The sequence below is a fragment of the Bufo gargarizans genome, chromosome 3, assembly GCF_014858855.1.
Source record: "Bufo gargarizans isolate SCDJY-AF-19 chromosome 3, ASM1485885v1, whole genome shotgun sequence".
NCBI lineage: Eukaryota > Metazoa > Chordata > Amphibia > Anura > Bufonidae > Bufo > Bufo gargarizans.
The window spans coordinates 322,103,947-322,119,682 of NC_058082.1; the positions used below are offsets into that span (position 1 = coordinate 322,103,947).

A 15,736-nucleotide genomic window follows, 5' to 3' on the forward strand; every position below is an offset into this window, starting at 1 on the left:
GATCAATAATGCACACACATGTGAGTGCACATGTCGTGAGGGGCATGCTCTTTTAAAGGAAGGTGGATTGGTAGAACAGTAGGTTATGACTAAGACTTGATGTTGAAACGTGTTATGGCACATGTTCCTGTACTTTTAATGTATACCGAATAAAGCTTGGATTTTAACAGCGGACGACCGTGCTGGAGGATTTTTCTTTTTCTCATGGAGTACAGTATGATGTGTCATGAAAGAAAGTCCCAGAATTGCATGGATAAGTAAAAGCATTTAAAGTTATTACCATATAAAGTGACACGTCAGATTTAGTCAGGAAGGTAAAAACTGGCTCCGCCTGGAAGTTGTTAAATATAACGCCAAAAATAAAAACTGTTATTTAAGACTGCACGACATTCAAAGAGACAATATATGAGATTGTTCAAACTTTTTCTAAAAAGGTATCCTTTTTGTATATGCTTGGCCGATATATATCAGGATCCTGCAACATCACTAGATTAAAATGCATAGTCAAATGTGTTTATGAATGGATCTGTATACTGCATATAATACTTTCACATCAATTATTGAAAAAAATGAAATGAAATTAAGCAACTTTGTAAATTATGTTACTATTTGTGTTGACAACTAGGTCTATATGGTTCCAGACAACATAACAACCTTGTGTAGTCTGAACCTACAGTCATGTGTTACTCCGTCTGCTCCCGGCTAGGGCATTAGGAGATGGCCAGAAGGAAGGTAGTAACATATGACTGCAGGATCAGACTATACACAGGGTTTGTAGTCTGTAACTATGGAGGCCTGTATAGAAGCTGTAGACACAGAACATGAAAGATATGAGACATGAACAGTGTGCGATTATCTCAAAATGTTGGCTTTATGGTTAGAACAAAATTTATGATATTTATCAAATCTAGTTTAGATAAAAAGTGGAGAAGATGCCCAGAGCAGGTCATTTGATTGTTGTTTTCATATACCAAAGAGCCTAAAAAAATTAAATCTGTTGCTTGCTATGAGAAACCTCTATTTCTCTTCTTTACAGCTTCGATAAACCTTTCCCAAATGGGTATCATATTTTATTTTTTAAAATATATATGTCACTTATGGTCATGGTATGCAAATCTTCAGTGTCAACATTTGATTATGATATGCATTGCATTGATAAGTAGGTAGTGCTGTAAATTTTATGTTGACAAATTGCTTTTAGTCCATGTTTCTGCTAAGACATGAAAAAGCTTCATTTCTTAGTTTGGTTATTATCTGCTGACACATTCTATGTTTCTAATTATCTAATTGTGGCCCAAGCATCTCATAGACCTACCTATAGCAATGACAGTTACTGTACAACCCAAAAGCTAAAGTAGGATTACTCAGGCATTGTTCTTTCTTGGTGATTGATGTCTAAATTCAGTTTATGGTCTTGCCTTGGTGCAGAAGATCTTCACCATTGTACTACTGTCCAGTGTTTGCTTGCAAGTAGATATTTTGAGGCACAAATTAATTTAATTCATTTCATTGTCAGCAAAGTGTGAGAACATTCCTAAAGGACCTTTTAAATAGTAGTTCCTGAGACTTACTATATGCTGGTTATGTACCTTTGACAGGCGTCAGCTGCTCTTTCCGACTCCCCCATGTGCATGCATGCTGGGCTCAGCTTAGTTGCATGCATTCTCAAGAGGTAGAGGGCAAAAAGCTACTGCTAGAAACCTCATAAAATTGGTGACAGATTCTCTTTAAGTTTAAAAGGATTGGGCTTATTAAAGTCCAGTATGCGTGACCCCTTTTTCCCCTGATAGCTGGCACGAGTCAGGAAACCCCCATACACATTAGATGCTCAGCAGGTCCGTCAAAATCGTTGGGTTCGGCCAACATTCTTCTAATGTGTATGGCCTTGTAACTAATAGCAGGATCATACTCATTGTCTACTATGTGTGTGTTAACGCATACCATCACTCTTTTTTTTTCTTATGTTATTATTTAATTACCTTCTTTTTGTAACAATAAAACACTTAGAAATCCATTTGAAAATAAAACTTCTTTAGTTCACTGTCACTGCCCCCTACTCATTGATATGTCTCCTTAACGTCCTCCTTCAGAAGTGTGCCCGCTTCTTTAATTGTCTTGTTTTTTTCTGAAGTAGTTCCATAGTGATGACCACGACCATGGGTCACAAATGTTTAACATACACTCCCCAAAGATTAAGTCATACAAACATCTGAAAACACAGACTTAAAGAGAGGGAGGGGAACAATGGGGAATACTCTAGGCGACACACAGTTCATTAATGTTTCTCCAAACCACTTTCAGCCTTTCTACCGGAGTTGAAATGATCTTTAGTATCAGCTCCAAGGTGTTATCTTATGACTAGAAAGTCACATCTTTCCTATATTGATCAAGAAATAGCTCTTTATCCTTTCTTCATCTGCAGAAGTCCTGGGTAAAATTGTCCCATGCTTATGGCAGTATAAACTGTAAGAGTTTGCCAATCATTCGCCAATGGTGTAGGTGCTTATGTTGTAGCAGTGCTCCAGTTCAAGAAAGCGTCTTAGATATATAGCAGCATTATTCTCTTTTTGTTGCTGGACTCTATAGTGACAGCTACTTTGTTGGGACAGAAGGAGTGATGGGCATTGATGTTACTCTTTGTTGTTTTTTTTTCTTCTTATTTCCTTTCCCCGTGTTTTGGTTTTTGTTCTTGTTCCCTTTTCCATTGTTGTTCCTGCTCTTTCCTGTTGCAATACATAAAATGTTGTTTAGTAACTGCATTTAAAGAAGAATGCTTAAAGAGTCACTGTACTTTCACAAAATTTCATGTAATAGAGAATGGGGTAAATAGCAAATTTCTAAATCACTTCATTTAAAAAATATGCCTGCATCCACCCGAAAACAAGTTGTAAAGTTATGGCCACTAGGGGTCTCGCTTCCACCTAATTTGCAGCACACTGCCCGTGCCTACTAACAGAGGCTCAGAAGATAGCTGATAGCGTGTCAGAGCTAGCTAAGATCCTGGGCCTGATAAAAGAACTGCTTCTAGACTGCTTCTGAAGATAACAGGAGTGTCCTGCTTTTCTGTAAGTTTGATCTCTTCCTCCTTATTTGTTCTGTGAGCTTCAAAGCTGAAAACAAGTATAGTGGGAAGTAAGGGAACATATGTCACAGTGGTACAGTACTGCCAGATTCCACAGAATTAGGCATAAAAAAAAAGTCAATGAGTATAAAAATTGGTGGGGTCCACTGACAAACATAAAATATCATTAGCCAGTTTTCAAATAGCTCCAAAACAATACAATGGGTGAAATCTCTCTTTTCTTGAAGCCCTCCTTCCTTAATACATTCTGCTGGATTTGTTAGATCACATTGCCTAGCAACTGGGGTGCCCACTATTTGCGCATATGTAGCTACATTATTATTATTTATTATTAAAGTGCCATTCATTCCATAGCGCTGTACATATGAAAAGGGGTATACATACATAATACAGACAATTGCACTAAGCATGAACAAGACGAGTTACAAACGGGTACAGAAGGAGAGAGGGCCCTGCCCGTGAGGGCTTACAATCTACACGGTATGGGGGAAGGACACAGTAGGTGAGGGTGAAGTTAGTCATGGCGGTATAAAGGCAACAGGGTCACTGGTTGTAGGCTTGTCTGAAGAGGTGGGTTTTTAGGTTTCTTTTGAAGGATTCCACTGTAGGTGAGAGTCTGATATGTTGGGGTAGCGAGTTGCAGAGTGTGGGGGATGCACGGGAGAAGTCTTTGAGGCGATTATGGGAAGAGGTGATAAGAGGACAGGAGAGAAGGAGGTCTTGTGGGGATGTATCTGGAAAGTAGCTCAGAGATGTCAGGAGGGGACAGGTTGTGGACGGCCTTGTATGTATTTGTTAGTATTTTGAACTGAATTTGCTGGGCAATGGGGAGCCAGTGAATGGATTGGCAGAGGGGAGCGACAGAGGAGTAACAGGGTGAGAGGTGGATTAGTCGGGCAGCAGAGTTGAGGATAGATTGGAGGGGTGTGAGAGTGCTAGATGGAAGCCCACAGAGGAGAATGTTTCAGTAGTCTAGGAGGGAGATGATGAGGACATGTACAAGCATTTTCGCAGATTCAAAGTTGAGGAAAGCGCGGATGCGTGAGATGTTTTTGAGTTCGAGGCAGCAGGTGGTGGAAAGGGCTTGAATGTGTGGTCGGAAGGAGACGGCAGAATGGAAGGTCACTCCAAGGCAGCGGACTTGGTTGACCGGGGAGAGTGTGCATCCATTGATCGTAATAGATAGGTATGTTGGGGAGGTTGAGCAAGATGGGGGAAAGATGGGGAATTCTGTTTTATCTATGTTAAGTTTTAGAAAGCGAGAGGAGAAGAAGAATGATATGGAAGATAGGCATTGTGGGATTCTGGATAATAAGGTGGTGATGTCTGGACCAGAGAGGTAGATTTGTGTGTCGTCAGCATAAAAGTGATACTGAAAGTCATGGGACTCTATAAGATGTCCCAGGCCGAAAGTGTAGATAGAGAAGAGCAGGGGTCCTAGGACAGAGCCTTGTGGGACACCAACAGAGAGGGAATGAGACGAGGAGGTGGTGTGAGAGTAGGAGACGTTAAATGTCCCATCTGTTAGGCATGATGTGATCTAGGAGAGGGCAAGGTCAGTGATGCCAAGAGATGAGAGAGTTTGCAACAAAAGGGAGTGGTCAACAGTGTGAAAGGCAGTGGCTGTTAGTAGGTCATTGGTAAGGCCAGTCTCAGTCGAGTGGTAGGGTCGGAAGCCAGATTGTAGCCAGTCAAAGAGGGAACAGGAGAAAGTGTGAGAGGACAGTTCAGAATGGACATGTTGTTCAAGTAGCTTTGAGGCATAAGGAAGAAGTGCTATGGGGTGATAACTGGACAAAGAAGATGGGTCAAGGGAAGGATTTTTGAGGATGGGTGTAATGGTAAAAACCAGAGGGGAAGACACCAGAGGTTAGTGATAGGTTGAAGAGATGAGTTAGGACTGTGATAAACACTGTGGTGAGGTCAGGGATGAGGTGGGATGGGATTGGGTCAAGTGCTCAGGTGGTGAGATGTGATTTGGAGAGTAGAGTGGAGAGTTTTTATTCTGTAATGGTGGAGAAGCAGGTTTTGGGAGAAGAGGACTGAGCAGTTGTGTAAAGGGTCTGTAGGGACTGTGTACTAAAGCTTTCTCTGATGTTGACTATCTTTTGTTTGAAGTATGCGGCAAAGTACTCAGCTAAAATGAAAGGAGAGGGTGGGGGCGCTGGGGGACGAAGAAAGTCTCTAGTACGTTGCCTTTTTCCGCATCGCAGGTCCCAATCGGGAAGTGGGTACAATTCACATAAATATCAATCCTTTTCCAGTTGGACCGCGCTGCTCGAGACGGCAGGAAAATCACCACTATACGTAGACTCCTTCCAATAATCCATGGATATAGGGAAGCACTAAGGCCACAGAAAGCAGCAGAGCCTCCACTCATTCGCCTCTGTCAGAGACCAAAGGATAACCGCAATAGTGAAGCACAATCAGTGAAGCTCTGCTGATTTCTGTGGCCTTATTGCTTCCCTATATCCACGGATTATTGGAAGGAGTCTATAGTGGTTATTTTTCTGCCATCTGTTTTGCATCAGCAAGTGAGGATTTGAATATGAATTAATCTTTAGAATGGCATTTCTTCCATTGTCACTCAGCAGCCCTGGAAGCTTGTCTGAGTTTTTTGGTCAGGTCGATGTGCTATGGTTGTCTATTGATTTTCCTGGTTTTGTTGTGTGTGAGGGGGGCAACTGAGTCCAGAGCTGTACTTATTGTGGTGTTATACAGGGTGGTGGCAGCATCTGGGTCTTGGAAGGAACAAATAGTAGAGAGTGGCAGAAGAGAGTCAGAAAGAATTAAAAAAGTTAGATAAGGAGCAGAGGCGGGTAAAGATAAGATCCAGAGTGTGACCATTTCTGTGGGTGGGAGCGGAAGACCACTGTCAGAGGTCGAAGGAGGAAGAGAGTGACAGGAGTTTAGAGGCGGCTGAGTGGCTGATACATGCACAGAATTGGTCACAGTTTTTTTGCCATAGCAGTACATATATTTCAGCTCTATTCGGCAGATGTTTGCATAAGCTCCCTCACCCAAGAATTCATGTACTCTGATATGTGATATTCAAATACATATGCAACAATATTTAAATTGTGAATTCTAACCACAAATGATTGGGATGGACATGACTCTTCCTACCACTGAATAGCGTAAAAAAAACCACTAATACAAGCAGCAACCAAAAGCAAATGTATGCAGATTAAGTGAAAGATTTGCTGTATATACTATTTTGACTGTACATACTGAAGCTTTTCTTAGAGACCTCTATTATAACATTTAGGTGTTCCGCCCGAGACATGGGTTACAATTTTGGCTCATTTTAAACACCACAGTCCAGGATCGCTTTAAGTTTTAGTAACTTAAAGTGTAAACATTGCTATAGCCCTTCCATGGACATTAATGCTTCTTTTTACACAAAGCATTCTGCATGGTAAATTATAACCCAACCATACCACATTGTTACGGGAAATGTATTCCTTCAGTTCCATAAATGGTAATTGCTCAGGGGCCCCATAAGGATCTAGTTGCACAACAGTTCCTATTATTTATGTCCTGTGTAAGTAGATGCAGTTAAAGAGGACCTTTTTATACTCTCCATAAAAAAGAACAACCAGATTCTAGCATCGTTAACACGTTATTCACTGGTGGAAGTCCCTCATGGAAGAGATTAATGATGAATCTCTACAGTTACACTTATTCCCCAATAAATCACCTGGTATTATATAGAAAATGAGTGTTGGCCCTTGTCGTACAGCAGTAAAGCTGTGCCTATAGATTGCTGGAGGACCATTTATTGCACAGTTTATGTGATAAGTAGAGATGAGCGAAGTTGTTAAAATTTTTATTTTGTTTCTTCATCTAATTTTACAAAAAAATTTGCTTCGTGGCAAATTACTTTGTCATACAGTGCATTTCTTTGTTGTTGTACTTGCCTTATACTCACAGAGTACCTTCACCGGTGTAAAACGTAACCTTTACTGATGATCATTAAAACTCACCCAGATTGTGCCCATAAAAAGCATTTAGCAATAAGGCTGGACGGGACAAGGAAAGGAAAAATATCTAACCCTCACACTTGCCCTATTAAACTACAAGCCCTGCCTAGAAAAACTGAATGGCCGCCCCGATAGGGGCAATCTCGTGTCAGGAATCTCCTGATAAGCCCTATATGTCCCTGCATAGAATAGATACCGCCACCCGAGAAGAGACCTATTATAACTACAGTCGAACAGTAATGTCATTGGTCAATGCATGTATCAGAAAATAATTAAGTCACAACATAGATAAATAATCGCACATAATAGATATATGCTCCCAAATAAACCAGTGGCGTCCAAATATGATCACCAGTGGAAAGAAGGAGCACATACCATATGTCCCAGGAATGCAAACTTTGTCCCGATGCGTTTCTCTGAACCGTTCTCTGGGATCAGTTCATCAGGGGACTACATATAAAAGAAAAACTCCACAAAATCAAACAATACAAAATGGAGGCAATAATATGTGTGCGAATCAGATTAAACTATTGTGATAATGCCCATATGATAATGTAAATTCTCATGGCCAAAAAGAATAACAATTTCCACAAATTTGGGACCAAATATGATGCATCTGCATCATACACCCAATGTCTACAATACTGATACTAATAAGCCCCTTTTAAAGTATACCGCAGACCAGTTAACTACTGATAGTACTAATATGGCTGTATAAGTAAATTTGGAATAACAGTAGGAAAGGCTAATCAAAGTAACTATCGAAGTAGCAGAGAGGGGAAAATATGGTATTATACTTCCTATACTGTACTTACCTTATCCATTTGAGCGTGAAGAGGCCCCGCGACCATCTTGCTGAAAGAGCCAGCGCAAAATCTCGCACGGTGTGTGAAGATGCCATCCCGCTGTCCAGTGGGGTGACATCATACGTCACCACATTTCGCATGGGATCTTCGAGCAAGATGGCCACGGCGGCCTCTTCATGCTCAAATGGATGAGGTAAGTATAATTTATTTTAATTTTTACTGCCATTTCAGGGAAAATTGAGGGAAATTTGGCTTTGCAGTGAATCGAATTTTCCTTGAAATTTGGATCGAAGTCTACTTCAGATACTTATATTCGCTCAACACGAGTGATGAGTGAAAAACACTAAACTAAGATGAATGTATAGAAAGCCAAAGCGATATACATGACCCTAGCCCATACTGCTGTATCACCTGTCTGTTCCTGTTATCAGCACTACTATCAGGACTGAGTGAGGGGCTCTATTATGATTCTTGGTTCATTATATTACTAGGTTGTTTGCTTAGTATCTTTGCTATCAATACGTAGCATTAGGGTAGAGTGAGCTAGGTGTTATTACCGGGCTCAGCACATTACCTTGTACTGTTCTTTTCTTCATTTATGATTCATTTGCCGACTTTCACTGCTGTCTGTTTCTATATAGTGGGTACTGGACCCCTGATAAACCCTTACAGGGGAGAAACGCGTTGGTATGAGATCTGTGACAGCACGTTACTGCAACAAAACTATGATGGCAGCTTAATACCTGATCTTCCTTTGTGAATTGTAATTTCCCTTTTTTTGCAGGATGTATGAGGGTATCTAGGGATAGGTTCGAGTGTGAAGTGCCTCCACCATCAGGGTGTTACCGCGTTTGTAGGAGCACTTTTAGGGTCATAATTTGGGAACGTATTCCTCTTTATTCCCCCCTCCCCTGCCCATTATTTATCTTTTACCTGCCCTTGTACAGCTTTGATCTATGTTTGTTTCTTTTTCACTTTGGGTCCTACCTATGGTTTCTAGGATATGATTTAAAAGTTATGTTTTAATTGTGCTTTTCAGTGATGGCCATACTGCTGCATTACAGATTTGCTACTCGGGAGTCTCGTAAAGCTGGACATCACGGTGGCAACAAAAATGGGAAGTGAGCCTCAGGTCAGATTCACACAAAGCAGTTTGTTGCAGTTTCTGATGCAGTTTTTCAACACAAAACAAGATGGAATTCTAAAAAGAGAAAATTTATAGAACGGGCTTTTTGTGTATCTAGCCTTTGTGATGGCTAAAAATGAACATTAAAAAACTGCATTTTGCCAGTCAGTCCTAATGACTGCACCAAGCTTTACTAGAAACAGTTGAATAAAAAATGTTATAAAAGAAACAAGGTTTTAGAGACTGACAGCTATCTGTGTATGACTGTGCATTTAGGAAGGGCTGTCAATCACTGTATAGCACCTTCTACTAGAAGAGCAGAGATTTAAAGGGGTTATCCCCCCCATGTGCTGGGAACTCACAGGTAATATACATACCCCGCTCCCGACACCTCTCCTGTTCCCGCACTGCCGCTGCTGCTTCTCCCTGCACATGGATGAAAACATCCGGTGTTGGGAGGAGGCAGCCAATGGCAGGTGGGGACGAGCCTCCCTAGCATTGCGGATGACGCTAGGGAGGATCGTCCCCGCCTGCCATTGGGTGCTTCGCCCCCGACACTGGATGTTTTCATCCATGTACAGGGAGAAGCAGCAGCGGCGCTGTGGGGACCAGGAGCGGTGCAGGGAGCGGGGTAAGTATATTACTGTCACGGCCACGGTTATGGTCGTGACTCCTTGGGAGCCGCATACAGTTGCCCGCGGTTGTGGTTGTTGTGTCAACCGCAGCTGAGGCATAATGTAGTTGGCCTCAGTGCGGTTGCCGCGGACAACAGCTTTGTGTGCGGTTCCCGGGGAGTTGTGTGCGTGTGTGGATGCACTTTGTTTGTATGTCTGGTGTGCACTGTGTTTTATGTTTGTGTGCGCACGGACATCATTCCCCGCACTGTGGTTGCCCGTGGCAACGTTTGGTTGTTGTGTACATGTGGTGGCACTGTCCCGGCCCTCGGGCTGACTCCCTGGACGGCTGCCACCCATGTCGTTGCCAGCGGCAACAGCCACAGTGTGTTCTGTTGGACACTTTCCCTTTTATGTGAGTTTCCCTTCTGTGGTGTTTGTAGGGTTAACTCCCTTCCCAGTGTGTGTGTGATGTCACTGGGTGTGTCCGACTGTGGGTGTGGCTTCTTGGCCTATATAGTCTGGGGCGTTTGCAGGGCTCAGTAGGTTGCTGCAGCCTTGCTAGCTGGAGCAGCCTCCTGTGTTTCCCATTCTGCCTGTGAGAGCCACCACTGTGGTCATAGATTTAATGTATGCTAGGTCTATGTGATGGTAATATGTATTGTTGCTATCTCTATGTCATCTGTGTGTTGTTGGTGGATGTTGTTCTGTTGGGACTTTCATATGTGTCTGTGCAGCATACGGTTCTGGATCCCTGTCTGTTTAGGGATCCAGTCAGCAAGGCTGTGGCAGGTTGGTGAACTTCTGTTCGCCTGCCATTTACGTATTGCTGTTTCTGTCCCCCTTTTCCCAACAGCTTGGCCATTGAGACTCCTGCTCCTCCATGTCAAGGAGGAGTAGGTCGTCTTACCCAGCTCCTAGCGCAGGGATCTGCGGAGGGTAAGATAGGGCTCCGAGGTTCCTGCGCATGGGCCCTCCTACCTTAAAGGTCGGCCCATGCAGGTTAGGAGTTAGGGTCAGGGTAGGGATGCTGTAGGAGGTGACCTGCTCCCTATCCTGTGCTCATGGCCGAGTAGCCACTACAACACCTGGCATTCTCACGGCTGAGGGTTTCCCCCATCCTCAGCCGTGACAATTACCTTTAAGGGGCCCGGCACATGGGGGGGCTAAACAGGATAAAACTGGATAATCCCTTTAACCAATGAACCTCTTAACTCCATATGACGTACCTGTATGTCATGTGTTAAGTAGTTCTATGGGCCAAGTTCATGGTTGTGCTTGCTCCATATGTGGTGGGTACCTGTTGTATTATACAACAGGTACCCGCAACCAGCAGTGACCGGGGTTGGAGATAACTGTCAATAGAGCTAAATTGTGGGGCTCTGACCGGTTGTTATGGCAACCTGGGGCCTTGTGAAGGCCCAGGCCTGTTATATTTTACTGCCTATAAAGCCATGCGGCAGGCACGGCCTGACAGGCAGCCTATAATAATCACATAGACTGCAATAGTATTGCAGGTATGGCACAAGCTCCACTACGGAGACAAAAAAAAAGTTAAGAATAAATACAAGTTTTCTTTTTTTTTATATAAAAAAACTAATATATTAAAAATTTAACAAATTTACTAATCAAAATAAACAATAAAAAAATAAACATAATTGGTATGTTGGGAAAATGTTCACACCGGGAAAAATAGTGGTGGCTGGGGACTGAGTATTGAGGGCCTCAGTGTCCACAAGCCTAAATGGCAACATTTCCAGAGCCAGCAATTTGGAAAGGTGCGCATTTAGTGCTATGGCCTGTGGGTGGGTGGCTGGGTATTTGCGCTTTCGTTCAAATGCCCGGGGAATGGACTTCTGTATGCTGCGCTGGGACACAGAAGTGAATGTGCTACCTGATGGTGCTTGTGAAGGTCCAGGTGCAAAGAAGGAGGCATCCGGGCCTGCTTCTTGGACAGGGGATTGGCCAGCACGTAACACAGGGGAAGAGGAGGCAGTGATGTGACCCGCAGACACTGGTTGTGGACCCAGGCATTCGGCCCATGCTGGTGGTGGTGAGGTTGATAGTGTTCACGCTCCTTTTTTGGTACATTACAAGTTGCAAATGATAATTCTTTTATCATCCGCGCTTTCCTCAAAAAAGCGCCAGACTGCGGAATATCTACTTCTTGGCAAGGGAGATTGCCACAAAGGGGTGCTACGGGGAACAGTTGCAGGCCTGTTTGTTGTGGTCCGCCTTCTCCCTTTTGCCACCCTACTGCCTCTTTCAGCCTGTTGCGGTGCTGCGGATCCCTTCCCCTCTGTACTGCTGCCCTCGCTCGGCTTGCCACCTTCCCAGGTTGGGTCAGTGATTTCATCGTCCAGCACCTCCTCTTCCACTTGCTCACTCGGGTCATCCTCCTGACTTGTTGACCTAACAAGAACCTCACTTATTGACAACTGTCTCATCCTCAATATGAACCTCTTGAGACACTAATTGTGGTTGACTTATTGGCAATTGTGTCTCATCATCATCCACCTCGTGAAACACTAATTGCCGTTCCCCACCGTCATCTTTTTTTTACCGTGGATGCTCAAGAGTTTGGGAATCAGTGCACAAGATCTCCTCATGTGCCTCTTCAAGCTGGCTTGGTGAGAGGGCCAAATCAACGAATTTCCGAGTGTGGGATCACTTGTTTGCCAAGACTCTCCATGGTGGGAGGAAGGAGGATCAGGGTGAGGATTCGGTTGACCAGACTCTTGGCTACTAAGACTGGACTTTGTGGAATACAGGGTGGTGCTTAACAGACTGGAAGCATTATCTGCTGCAATCCAACCGACCACCTGGTCACACTGGTGTGACTTCGAGAGTAGTGTCCTGCGCCGCCCTGCAAACTGGTAAATGAAGCTAGGTATCATGGATGAGTGTGTTTCTTGTGCTCTGGCAGCAGGCACAGTTTCACCGCACCCAGGGCCACAGCCTCTGCGTGCACCATCAGCAGCACGGCCACTTCCCCGTCCCTTACTGTTCGCCTTGCGCATATTAAATGGTATATATGCTTGCAATTATGTCACACGTACAGTGTATGTGCAAATGATTGAAACTGAATGTCATTAATATTTAGGATGCGCTAACGTTATACAGGAGATGTAGCGCAGGTAATGTCGCTGTCACCAGCGGCAAAAAAATTTAACTGAATGTCACTGATATTTAGGATGCGCAAACGTTATACAGGAGATGTAGCGCAGGTAATGTCGCTGTCACCAGCCGCCAAATAATTGCGTTGAATTTCACAGCGCAAATGTAACACAACAGATGTAGCAGAGGTTGTGTCACTGTCAGCAGCGGCCAAACAATTGCACGCAATTTAGCACAGGTTGCGCTAATAATATATATAGCAGTCAGATAAAACAATAGTCCTTAAACGGACTTTTGGGTCTCTAACACCTTTAATATATATATAATTCCTGTGCTTACACTATCTGTTCCTACTCCTGATGACACGTTCCGTCCAGCCAATCACTGTAATGCCAGTAATCAACATGGCTACGGCATTACAGTGAGTGCCAGTATCTCTTTGCACATTTATTGGCTGCGTAGCAGCCAACAAACATGCCGGAGGAGACTGGAGCATCGCGCTCGAGCACATGTGGTGTTCGGCTGAACACCGCGATGTGCCGAGCATCGCGATGCTCGAGTAAAAAAGTGTTCGGCCGAGCATGCTCTCCCAACACTAACCAGGACTCTTTGTAGAGCTGGTAATTGGGGGGGAAAATGTCCTTGGTAAGAGAGGTGACCAATAACCAATGGTCACTCTTGCTGAGCTCCAAAGATCCTGTGTGCAGATGGGAGAAACGTCCAGAGGGTCAAGCATCACTGCAGCACATGACCAATCTGGATTTTATTGCAGAGTGGCTAGAAAGAAGCCTCTCCTCAGTAAAAGGCATTAATAAAACACAAATGTTTGCAAACTGCACCTAAATGACTCTCAGGCTGTAAAAACAGGATTCTGTGGTCTGATGAAACCAAAATTAAATTTTTTGGCTTTAATTCTAAGCATCATGTTTGGAGGAAATCAGGCACTGCCCAATACCATCCCTACAGTGAAGCATGGTAGTGGCAACATCATGCTGTGGGGTTGTTTTTCAGTGGCTGTTGTTTTTCACTCAGAGATGAGTGAAAGCTGAATGGAGCAAAGTACAGTATAGAGATAAACAGCACCCAGTGAGATCTGGACTCAGACGAACAAGACAATGACCCTAAGCCTACAGTCAAGACAACACAGCAATGGCTTAGGGACAACTCTGAATGTCATTGAGTGGCCCCTCCAGAGCCCCGACTTGAACTCAATACAACATCTCTGGAGAGACCTGAAAATGGCTGTCCACCAAGTACTAAGTAAAGGCTTTGACTACTTTCATCAATGTAAGATTTCAGTTTTTCCTTTTCAATAAATTAGCAAAGATTGTGAACATTCTGTTTTCACTTTTTCATTATGGGGTATTGAGTGCAGAATGATGGGGGAATTTTTCAATTTCCTTTTATTTTAGCACAAGGCTGTACCATAACAACAAAATGTGAACAAATTGAAAAGGTCTGGAGACTTTTCAAATGCACTGTATATATTCTGGAAACTCTGGCGGAATTTATAAAACCTTGCACTCCAGAATTATGGCTTCTAAAAGTTAACATTTTGCATTTTTAAACCACCCAGGTTTAGTAAAATGAGTTCAAATTCAGTACACTGGAAAACTGACTTTAAAAATATTCCACTTTGTGTTAGCATGTACCATCTTTTTATTAGAGCATTATTTGAATCCTATAGAATATTCTGTGTACATGCAAAATGCATTATCCTAATGAGAGCACAGTATGCAGGCAAACATTAGGCTGAAACAGTTTGCAATCCTTCATCTTTAGCTTGTTTCACACGAACAAACACTTTCCAGAAACCACATTACATCTCATAAGCAAACAGAAGTGACTTCAACTTGTGACTCCTTTAATGCGTAATAATGAATGACTTGGGCTTTCGCCAGATACAACTGAAAAGTGTGTCAAGGTTATGGCATGAGGAACTAATAAAGTACCTTACTAGAGTAGCAGTGCCACTTGTAAGGTGTTTTATACTTAGATTTAACGTAGAAGTAGGACATTAGAAAAATAATGCTAGGTATGTTAAAACCATGCCCTAACTTACAATTTATTAACTGGTCGTAAGTTTTTTTCTTACAATTTATTTACTGATTGTAATATTTTTCAACTGGGAGTGTCTTAGGCTCCATACTGTAGGGCGTAACTAGTGGGGTAACAGGCATATCAGCTGCTATGGGCTACATCTATAATGGAGCCATAGAGATGAGCAGCAATAATGATATATATGGATCCAGGGATTTGTGCAGTTGCAACTGGGGGATAAGAAAATAATATTTCCTCTGTGTGGCAGATTTGTCTGTGTGTCTTCTAGGTGTTTTTGCCTCCCTTTGGATCATTCAACATTTTTAAATGCTAAAGGGGTTGTGCCACCATTAAATATTATTTTAATACAATACGGCATTAAAAAACAAGTTACTGGGGAACTGGAATTAGTGATATGTGAGGAGGACTAAAAGATAGTGGGAATAACTGAGACATGGCTGGATGATAGCTGTGACTGGGCGGTTAATGTACAAGGTTACAGTCTGTTTAGAAAGGAATGTTAAAACTGGAGAGGGGGGGGGGGGGGGGGTATGCCTTTATGTAAAGTCCGGTCTAAAGCCCACACTCCAGGGAAATACAAGTGAGGGACATGAACATGTGGAGTCACTGTGGGTAGAGATACATGGAGCTAAAAACAATAATAAATTACTAATAGGAGTTTACTATAAACCACCTAATATACCAGAGTCCACAGAAAATCTACTACTAAACGAGATAGACGAGGCGGCAAATCATAATGCGGTGGTTATCATGGGGGACTTCAACTACCCAGATATAGACTGGGAAACTGAAACTTGTATATCTCATAAAGGAAACAGGTTCTTGGCCATAACCAAAGACAATTACCTCTCCCAACTGGTTCAGGACCCGACTAGAGGGACGGCCATATTGGACTTAATACTAACCAATAGGCCTGACAGAACAACAGACGTGCAGGTTGGGGGACA

The 15,736-nt window shown here is 43.0% G+C and overlaps 1 protein-coding gene across 3 annotated transcripts in view; it reads right to left on the reverse strand.

Annotated features, from left to right (window-relative positions):
• Window positions 1–895: 895 nt before the first annotated feature.
• Window positions 896–15,736, reverse strand: part of RSPO1 (R-spondin 1) — a 181,257-nt gene continuing 166,416 nt past the window's right edge. For all 3 annotated transcript variants that reach the window (XM_044286163.1, XM_044286162.1, XM_044286164.1), the window contains one exon: window positions 896–2,723. In XM_044286163.1, coding sequence (XP_044142098.1) covers window positions 2,593–2,723 — 131 coding nt within the window. In that variant the 3' untranslated portion in view covers window positions 896–2,592. The remainder of the gene's footprint in view (window positions 2,724–15,736) is intronic.